A 10,875-nucleotide genomic window follows, 5' to 3' on the forward strand; every position below is an offset into this window, starting at 1 on the left:
CCTAACAAAATCAGCTAATTATGATTAGCATGATTTCTCAAATATTTGTTTCTGTTCACCCTTCATGGTAGTGAATAAAATGGGTTTATATTGCAGGCCAAAGGGTATCGTGTTGGACCTGTGTATGATGATGTTTTGGCTATGGCTTGGTTTTTTCTGGAGTTAATTGTTAAATCAATGGCATTGGAGAAGACTCGCCTGTTCTATCACAGCCTTCCAATAGGTACCTTTTAAAGCTTGTTTGATCAATGCAAGGTTTCTTAAAAAAATTTAGTCCTTTTCAATTCTACCTAATTCCTTCCTATTTGTTATACCACTATGAGGAATATTGGTATAGGGGGAGCTGGGGAAACAAACTTGGGTTTAAGGACTAGATCTTTCAATCCTGGCTCCAAAAACTATGGCTTTTTCTTTGTCTGGGCTGTTTGAAAATTTTAAAAGTAGGTAAAATAGGTCGGACCTATTTAGAAAATGCATTAAATAAGTTAGGGTGTTATACATGTAGTTGTGGTGGGATCAAACTACATTGCTGTAAATCTACCAAATGCTAAACCATTCAATAATTTTTTTTCAATAAAAGATAATTCAGAGAGAAAATTAAGAGATGAAAGTGTAAATTGTATTTCTGAGAAGCCAAGTTATGATTTAAATTTAGTATATTCAGCTAGTTATAGTTGACTGTGTATCCTAACTAACCAAACTAACTTCGTCCAACAAACAGTTAAGTAACAGCTTGACTGTTTACGTTCAATAGAAATCAGATATTGGATAATTTTTTCTCCAAGCACAGTTTAATTAAAGGTTTCTTTTAGGAAGATTATATTTTCAAAAATTAGTTTAATTCAATCTATTGTGTTCCTCATTCATGTACATGAACATCAATGTAACATATACTTTTGAAACATGGATGTGGGCCTTCATCTGAACAACTCTTTTTATGATCGCATCTGTTATTTTTTCATGCACATATATTTTGGAATCTACATGTATCTGTCTCACCATATGTTAGGCCTGTTGTCAAACACTTGGATATTGCCTTTTTGCAACAAAATGGACTTTACAGTAGAGAAGTGAACATGCTTATTTATCAATGCAAGTATGCATCTCAATGGTTTAGTGTTATATAGTTTGGTTGTTCCCATTGCTGGTTTTGTGTATTAGATTCACTGGAAAGGGTTTGTTTTTATTTTCTATTGTTGTGTTTGCAAGTCAAATTAATCAATACAAGTATGCATCTCAAGGGTTTAGTATTATATAGTTTGGTTGTTCCCATTGCTGGTTATGAACTAGATTCGCTGGAAAGGGTGTTTTTTTTTTCTTTTGTTGTGTTTAAAAGTCAAATTAATAACCAAAATTTAGAATTACGCCATTTCTTAATTGGCTTAACTTCTGGCTTGAATGTTGATCTTGATTTTTTCCCCTTTATTTTGAAAAGGTGAAGATATCCCACCAATGCAGTTGAAGGATGGTGTATTCAGATGTATAATGCAGTTGTATGATTGTCTTCTCACTGAAGTGCATGAGCGCTGTAAGAAGGGTTTAAGCTTGGCAAAACGCTTGAATAGTAGTTTGGCTTTCTTTTGTTATGATCTTCTATCCATCATTGAGCCACGACAGGTTTTTGAGCTGGTATGAATTTATGAGTTTGCTCCCCACGTTTATATGTATTTGGATTTTATTTTTTCTTTACTTTAAGAATAGCTTATGCATATCAACTATAAAATAAGACTTTTTATTTCTAACTAACATAAGACAGTCCTTTTTCAGTCTGTGTTGTTGATCCTGAACTAAGTTAAATTACATGATCAACTATAATGATCAGCTTGCAGACATTCTAACCAAGTCTTTAAGAGGACCTAAAATTAGGTTACATGTTCCAAGCTTGCTACATAAAATTTATATTTTCTAACTTGAGGGGGATTGTTTAATAATTGTTTATGATTTGTTGTTTAGCATTTAAAAAACTTTCCTTTTTGGATGTATCTGATTTTAGCGTCAAGAGTCATAGCTGTAGCATTGTACTTGTTCTGGTCTTTTCATATATATATATATATATATATATATATATATATATATATAATCAGTGGTATAAAAAGTCGGGTAAGTTGTTACCATGGCGGAGTTGTAGCTTGCCACCACAACATGGCACCATGGTGCCATTGCGGTCGCATTTGGCCTCAAGAACGCAGATGGAGGAAATAGAATACGAAGAAAGTCTAGAGAATATTAGGAAATTTGTGATCCCTTTGGAGAGGAAGAAGTCTCAAGTCAGTGCAACCTGACCCAGACCCAACTCAAAGAACCCTATTTTTTTGAAAGGGTGGTGATAGACAAACATTCCATATAAACACCAATCCTATAATTTTTATTTTAAAATATAAAATAATTTAAGAAGAATCATTACAAGATTAAAAATATTACTTTCCTATTAGGTGGGTCATAGGGGTAGAAAAACATTTGGGTGTTGCTCCCTCCATCACCACACCTTTCTCCCTCCACCTCTCCTTTACTATTTTGTCCCTCAGTAAAATTTTATTTTTAGGGTTATTATTTTTTAATTTTACCCATTCACAACCTATTTCACTAATAACCTATTCTAGTCCCGTACATGAGTAAAATACTATTCTTTCATTTTAACATTATATTTCTTCCTCTTTTTCTTTCGTCGTTGTAAGATACTACAAGTTGCAAAGATTGGTGGTGGTGGAAAGAATTATCAAGCAGTCTTCCTCTCGTGGTGCAGTGTTACTCTCGTGGTGCAGTGCATGGAGTGGTGCAGTGCGTGTCGTGCTTCTTCGTATTCGAATAAACCTTGAAATAAAACCCTAAAATAAAAAATGTAACCTTTAAACAGAAGTGACATCCTTCAATGGATGTCAACATCCTTCAACGGATGTCAACATCCGTTTTACCTTAAACGGATGTTGACATCCGTCGAAGATGTCACCTCCGTTCAAAAGTTACGTTTTTTATTTTAGAGTTTGTTTTATGAGGAGACATCCGTTGAAGGATGTCACCTCCGTTGATGTATACTTCCTCACGTTGGTTGATGCTCTGGATGCTCCTTGATGTTCCTCCACATCACGGCGGCGACGCTCCTTCACACCACACCACGGTGGCAATGGAAGCTTTCAAACCAAAAAAAAAAAACTGGGAAGAAAAAGGAATGGAAATGCGGGAGGTGGGGAGGTGAAACGAAAATGGGGAAAGGGGAAGAGAGTTCCGTGAGTGGGTGCTGGGAAAGTAAAATTAAGGTTTCAAATTATTTAATAGATTTTTGCAAATCTTGAGTTACTGATATTGTCCTTTAGCCGACACAAATTTTTTCACAAATGATCAAACACTGGGTTTGTTTACCAAATTATTAAGAGGTCTTTGGATAGGTTTTCTTTGTCACAAGTTTGACACATACAAATTGCATTCCGGTAGTTGAAAAAGAGTCTATGGACATGTATATCCCCTAGGTGGGGTAAGGCTTTTGTTATTTTGTTGTGGTCATATACATACTGTGTATCATGAAAAGATAGTTAGTAAGACAGTTGTTTGTGTTTATAATTATGTTCATTATATTAGTATCTTGTCTTTGGTATACTTGAGACCTATTTAAAGTTTATACTTCTGTTTTCTAATTTTGTAATTGTGATGGTTGCTTGTACATGCTAAATCTTGTTTTGGTTGGGAAGTGTTGCCTCTTGTATTTTGGTGTTCTTTTCCTAACCTTTTTCCTTGCTTTAAATCTGCTATTTAATGCAAACTTAATTGTGTGGCAGGTATCATTATATCTTGACAAGTTTTCTGGTGTTTGTCAATCAGTTCTTCATGAATGCAAACTTACCTTTTTACAAATAGTATGTGATCAAGATCTTTTTGTGGAAATGCCTGGAAGGGACCCTTCAGATAGGTACTTTATCATGTTTCATCCTTGACAAAGATAGTAACTTCACAATATCATGAAGCATGTGGTCAGATTTTTTAAATCAGTTTTTGAACCACTATTATGCATTATGTACTTCTAGCAATACTGTTTATTGATTATATCAGTTGTAGTATACCTATGATGACCTCTCTGTTTGGACCTGGTTTTCTTTCTGTCACATTTGGATACTTTACTGAACCGAAAGGTGATGAATACAACTTTGGAACATATTGAATAACATCTGTTTTTACTGGTGATATTTTAATGTACCGTTGTAAGTTGCTCAGGGGAAACTCTGAAGTTTTATATTTCAATTCTATTGGTATAGGAACTACCTTTCTTCTGTATTAATACAAGAACTCTTTGTTACTTGGGATCATGAAGACGTGTCTTTACGAGCAAAGGTGAGTATATTTATAAAGGGTAAAATCTTGATTATCTTCTGCCTGACCAAAGTGCTATAATTTCTGGTTCATCACACATTTATTTGCTATTATCAACCTTGTCTATCCAATTTGTAGGCGGCAAGAATCTTGGTAGTGCTCTTGTGCAAACATGAGTTTGATGTGAGATACCAGAAGCCTGAGGATAAGTTGTATATTGCTCAACTATATTTTCCACTTGTCGGACAGGTGTATAAAATTATATTAATTATTATTTGCTTGCATTTATTATTTTAGTTGAAATATTTGTGTGGATTCCCATGTCATACTTGGGAAATCTTCCCCTCTTGAGTTATTAAGCTCAATACATTTCTAATAATATGATTGATATACTAACTACTTACCATTCTTGCTTTTTAGTTTCGTTCCTACAAGTACTGTGTAGTAATCAGATATCTTTGAGAGAAGAAACTTAATTCTTCACCAATATTTGTCTCATGTGATAGTAGTGTGTAATTGAAATTACAGATGTGTGGATTTGAAGTAAAATTGTGACTAGTGGGAACCTTATGATGTTGGACACAATTGTTTGATTAGTTAATATATTTTGTAATATCACGTGGTGAATGAATGAGATTCTCTGTTCACTTAATTATGTTATCAATTTTTAAACTGTTTCTGAATGTGCAATTTCTCTAATGTATTATTCTTGTCTTTTCAGATATTAGATGAAATGCCTGTTTTCTACAACCTCAATGCTGTTGAAAAGCGGGAAGTTTCAATTGTAATTTTGCAAATAGTTCGAAACCTTGATGATGCATCCCTTGTCAAGGCATGGCAGCAAAGCATTGCCCGGACTAGATTGTTTTTCAAGCTCATGGAAGAATGCTTGCTTCTATTTGAGGTTACACTTTGTGAAGCAAATTCAGTTATCACTTGTCAATCCTGTGATTCCTTGTTGATTAATTTGGAATTTTGATGTTGCTGAGTATTTGTGCTAATTGGGACAACATTTCTTTATTTGTCCTCTAATCTTGGTTTTGTCAATTGTCATATTTCTGATAACTGTCTTGTTTTACAGCACAAAAAACCTGCTGATGGCATGTTACTTGGCTCCAGTTCTCGCAATCCGGTAGGTGAGGCACCTGCTTCCCCTAAGTACTCTGACAGACTTTCTCCTGCAATCAACAACTATCTGTCTGAGGCCTCACGGCAAGAAGTTAGGGTGAGCCAACTTCTGTAGAGCTCATTAGCCAGTACTAGTACAGAGTTCTAATATGTTTTTCTGCTGTTTGATATCTTTCTATATCATGCTTTCTTATTTGGCTTAAGTACTGGATGTATGTAGGTGTCTGCATATTGTGCATCTCATTCATTAACTTTTTTTTGGCAGCCTCAGGGAACACCAGATAACGGGTATTTGTGGCAGAGAGTTAATTCCCAGTTAAGCTCCCCTAGCCAGCCATATTCTTTGAGAGAGGCTCTAGCTCAAGCACAGTCTTCTAGGATTGGAGCTTCTGCTCAAGCACTTCGAGAATCTTTACATCCACTTTTGAGACAGAAATTGGTACACTTTTTCTTCTGTAGTTAAATTTTAATTTGTTTATGCTTGAAGCTCCTTATTACTTTTCTTTCTGCTTTTAAATTTTAATTTGTTTATGGGTCATGCTTTAAGCTCATCATTACTTTATTTTATGGGTCAAAGCTTTGCATGCTGTTATGCACAGTTTCAAATTAATCATCAGCTGCAATGGCTCTTAAACTTGGATGTATTTTCTGTTCATTTGAAAGAATTCCCACCCACTTGTTTTTGTGCTTCTCTTTTTTCTGTTTACTTTTGGTAACTGACTCTACATTTTCTTTTGTTATGGATGTGTACATATTGTAGGAACTTTGGGAGGAAAACTTGAGTGCCTCAGTTAGTCTTCAGGTTTTGGAGGTGACTGAGAAATTTTCCATGATGGCTGAATCCCACAGCATTGCAACTGATTATGGAAAACTTGATTGCATAACAGTCGTGTTCATGAGCTTCTTATCCAGAAATCAGCCATTGACATTTTGGAAAGCATTTTTTCCTGTATTTAACAGTGTTTTTGATTTACATGGGGCAACTTTGATGGCAAGGGAAAATGATCGTTTTTTAAAACAAGTCACTTTCCATCTCCTCCGGCTTGCAGTTTTCCGAAATGAAAATATTAGGCAAAGGGCAGTTGTGGGCCTTCAGATACTTGTGAGGGTATGTTTTCTTCTCTTTAAACATTATAGATTGTTATGTCCTTTGGTTTCATATCCTGTTAATGAAATCCTTATTTTTGGTTTGTCCAATTTGTGCAGAGTTCATTTCATTACTTTATGCAGACAGCAAGATTGAGAGTCATGTTGATTATCACATTGTCTGAGCTAATGTCTGATGTGCAAGTTACTCAGATGAGATCTGATGGGAGCCTAGAGGAAAGTGGCGAAGCACGGCGACTTAGGAGGTCTTTAGATGAAATGAAGGATGAAACTAAAAGTTTCTACCTGTTGAAGGAGTGTGGATTATCTGAGAATGCTCTTGTGGTCGTACCAGAAAAAATAACAGAGAATAGATGGTCCTGGTCTGAGGTGAAATATCTCTCTGATAGCCTTCTTTTGGCCCTTGATGGCAGCTTGGAGCATGCGCTATTGGTAAGTTTTATTACTGATGCATCATTGTAGGCTTTAATTGCAGCGAGATTTACTATTCAGAATTGCCATTTAATAGGTAGAATCTATTTGGAATTTGCTTTGTGTTTAGTCTGTATTAGAATTACCGAGTTGGCAAATAATTGGTTTAAAATGTCTGTTTCAGGCCCCCATGATGACTATGGATAGATATGCCGCTGCTGAAAGCTTCTATAAACTGGCCATGGCATTTGCCCCAGTCCCTGATCTTCACATAATGTGGTTGCTTCATCTATGTGATGCACATCAGGAAATGCAATCATGGGCAGAAGCTGCTCAGTGTGCTGTTGCTGTTGCTGGTGTTGTAATGCAGGTAAAGGCAATTGATTTATTTATATATGAATTGTACAACTTTTTTCCAGAAAATACATAAATGGTCGTGAGGGACATATTTAGCACTCAGATCTTATTAGTGTCAACATGATTATAAATAAGGTGTATTTTACTGAGGATTTTCAATTATTGATTCTTGGATGTTTTTCTTTTTGAGTAAAATGTGACGAGACCAATTATGCTTTGAATTATCATGCTTATTCTTCCTATCTAAAGACATATTATATTGCAATTTGCTCGTGCCCTTGAACGAATGTTAACTCTGATTATAGATAGGTTGCCCCCTTGTTGCTAATATTTTTTCTTGTTTTATAATATTAATTTTCTTCATGTTTTGTTCCCGCTTGTTTGGGGGTTGTCAGAAAAAATTAAAGCCTTGGGATAGTGCTAACTAACCTAAGATTATTAATTATTTTAGCATTGTTAAATATAAATTTAAGGAAACCAAATTGTAGTGCTCATTCTTTTGATTCTTCAAATACTATTGATATTTTTATATTTTAACTACTGTAATGGCTGCCCTTTCCATTTTAGGGACCATTATCATTTTTAATTTATGCCATGGGTTAGAGCAGAAAAGTTCGTCTGGTTTATATGGTAATACTATTGTTCTTACTCCATTTTTAAATTTTAATGCAGGCTCTTGTTGCCAGAAACGATGGTGTGTGGAGCAAAGACCACGTTGCTGCTTTACGGAAGATTTGTCCTATGGTCAGCAATGAGATCACCTCTGAAGCATCTGCCGCTGAAGTTGAGGGATATGGTGCTTCAAAACTAACTGTTGACTCTGCCGTGAAATACTTGCAGCTTGCTAATAAGCTCTTCTCACAAGCTGAACTTTTTCATTTCTGTGCAAGCATTCTTGAACTTGTAATCCCAGTTTACAAAAGTAGGAGGGCTTATGGACAGCTGGCTAAATGTCACACGTTACTTACCAATATCTATGAATCAATTCTTGAACAGGAATCTAGTCCAATTCCTTTTACAGATGCAACATACTATAGGGTTGGATTTTATGGTGATAGGTTTGGGAAACTTGATAAAAAGGAGTATGTCTATCGTGAGCCTCGTGATGTACGTCTAGGTGACATAATGGAAAAACTTAGTCACATATACGAGTCTAGAATGGATGGTAATCACACTTTGCATATTATTCCAGATTCTAGACAAGTGAAGGCAGAGGAGTTACAGCCTGGTGTCTGTTACCTTCAGATTACTGCTGTTGATCCAGTCATGGAAGATGAAGATTTGGGAAGTAGGAGGGAAAGAATTTTCTCCCTCTCTACTGGAAGTGTTCGAGCCCGGGTATTTGACCGATTCTTATTTGACACCCCATTTACCAAAAATGGCAAGACTCAAGGTGGATTGGAAGATCAATGGAAGAGACGTACTGTTCTTCAGACCGAGGGTTCCTTTCCAGCGTTAGTAAATAGACTATTGGTAATCAAATCCGAGTCCCTTGAATTCTCTCCAGTGGAAAATGCAATCGGAATGATTGAAACACGAACAGCTGCATTGAGAAATGAGCTTGAAGAGCCTCGAAGCTCTGAGGGTGATCAACTTCCAAGACTTCAGAGTCTACAAAGAATTCTCCAAGGCAGTGTTGCAGTACAAGTACGTTTTAGTATTGGTAGTCGGATATGTTATCGTATGTTTTCTGCTATCTTTATATTCGAAAAAAGTATGGATACAAGTATTCTTGATTCTAAAAATCGGACTGGACCTGCTTGACTGGAAAACCAGGGATTCGGTTGGGTGCTTGGTCCAAATAAACTACTGAACTGGCCTTGATAAAGCTAAAAAGCTGTTAACAATGCATTGATGATAATTGCTTAAATACATTTTTTTATATAAAAAAATAAAAGTCAACCAAAGTATCTGTCATTTCCTCTTTCATTTTAGATGTAAACTTGTTATTGTTAATAGACATTATTGTGTATTGTCTTGAAACTTAGACCCAAATGTTGTGTTTTATTTGTACATTTATGTTACTAATGTTTAAAATCTATACAATGATGGTTATTTAAAATTAAGTGTTATAACGTTATAACATGGCTTTTATATTATTTAATTATTATGTTAAAACCACTTTGACCTCAATTCAAGCATTAACTCAGTAAAAAACATTGATTCATTGATCGATCTGGTTACAAAAGAACATAGTTTGTATTTCTAGTAATCCTAATATTGGTTGTTGAAATTAAAACCCATATTTAAATATACATGCATCATTCTTTGTTTTTCTAATGTGACAGCACACTTGGATTTGTACAGGTGAATAGTGGCGTCTTGAGTGTTTGCACAGCCTTCTTGTCTGGGGAGCCTGCAACAAGGTTGCGGTCACAGGAACTGCAACAACTAATAGCAGCCCTTCTTGAGTTCATGGCTGTTTGTAAACGTGCCATTCGCGTACACTTCAGATTGATTGGCGAGGAAGATCAGGATTTCCATACACAGCTTGTTAATGGTTTCCAGTCACTGACAGCGGAGTTATCACATTACATTCCTGCCATTCTCTCAGAGTTATGACAATGGTACAAGTGTTGCTTAACATTGCTTCCATGTGTTAGTAGAGTTTTTTTCCTGGTTTCCTTTGCCATCACATGCAAAGATCTGTAATTGCATTTGTCATGGTACGTATATTTAGAATTATTGGAACCAGGTGATTCAGGAAAAACACGATTCATCCTGTTTGTGCATCACGATGTTTCTAATTTCCCCACTTTCCCCATTTTAGTTTGTGGTACGGGGAATGCCATTTGTGTAATATCTTAATTGTTTAAGTGTTTAGCCATACAGCTATTGTGAATGTGTACTATTTTGTGTACATGAGAATGAATCCTAGGGCATTCACTTCACAATTCAAGAAAAAACTATTCCTAATTCCTTTTTCCAAATGATTTTATATACTTAAATATTTATCTTGTAAACCAAGTTTAATATTGGTCATCGTTCCGTCCATTTTTAGTGCACAATTTTAAATTCTTCAGAATAATGTTAGATTTTTAAACATATCTGGCTTATGATGATGAATGGACAAAAGAACATTGGCTGGAAAAAATTATGTTTAATACTGTTGATAGATTCAAATACAAGTAAACTAGGCATTTGCTTTGTTTTATTTATATTTGATTTTTATTCAAATGTTTGTGTAATGAGTATTATTATTTAAGTCCATTTAATTGATATTACTTTATTTAATGATTTTGTTATTCTTAAAACAAATTTTAGTCTCGTGATTTAATTTTTAAGTACTTGATTCTAGTTATTATATCTTAACAATATAAGCCTACGTTCGATAGAAATTTCAGATTATTCTTTTTATTTTAATGTTCTAATTATATATCAATCAATTTGTTTAATTGTATTTCATTATGTTTTCGTAACTCTTTTTAATATTAATTACATTGTAACACAAAATAAAAATAAAGGTATACTTGACATAGAGAATTATCCTTTTTAAAGTTATTAATTTAAAATCATTGATATTCTGTGTTATTTGTAGTCTTTAAGTTTAACTATAGTTAACTCGAAACACTC

General features: G+C 34.7%; 1 protein-coding gene across 2 annotated transcripts in view; it reads left to right on the forward strand.

The window, feature by feature from the left end:
* The window catches only part of LOC108319083 (guanine nucleotide exchange factor SPIKE 1), a 31,946-nt gene extending 21,728 nt beyond the window's left edge, over positions 1-10,218 (forward strand). For both annotated transcript variants that reach the window (XM_052878011.1, XM_052878012.1), the window contains 13 exons: positions 97-223; positions 1,436-1,629; positions 3,771-3,901; positions 4,245-4,320; positions 4,438-4,548; positions 5,021-5,203; positions 5,381-5,524; positions 5,693-5,866; positions 6,188-6,535; positions 6,634-6,966; positions 7,130-7,315; positions 7,975-8,949; positions 9,610-10,218. In XM_052878011.1, coding sequence (XP_052733971.1) covers positions 97-223; positions 1,436-1,629; positions 3,771-3,901; positions 4,245-4,320; positions 4,438-4,548; positions 5,021-5,203; positions 5,381-5,524; positions 5,693-5,866; positions 6,188-6,535; positions 6,634-6,966; positions 7,130-7,315; positions 7,975-8,949; positions 9,610-9,864 — 3,237 coding nt within the window. In that variant the 3' untranslated portion in view covers positions 9,865-10,218. The remainder of the gene's footprint in view (positions 1-96; positions 224-1,435; positions 1,630-3,770; positions 3,902-4,244; positions 4,321-4,437; positions 4,549-5,020; positions 5,204-5,380; positions 5,525-5,692; positions 5,867-6,187; positions 6,536-6,633; positions 6,967-7,129; positions 7,316-7,974; positions 8,950-9,609) is intronic.
* Positions 10,219-10,875: the final 657 nt, after the last annotated feature.

The sequence above is a fragment of the Vigna angularis genome, chromosome 5, assembly GCF_016808095.1.
Source record: "Vigna angularis cultivar LongXiaoDou No.4 chromosome 5, ASM1680809v1, whole genome shotgun sequence".
NCBI classification, from domain to species: Eukaryota; Viridiplantae; Streptophyta; class Magnoliopsida; order Fabales; family Fabaceae; genus Vigna; species Vigna angularis.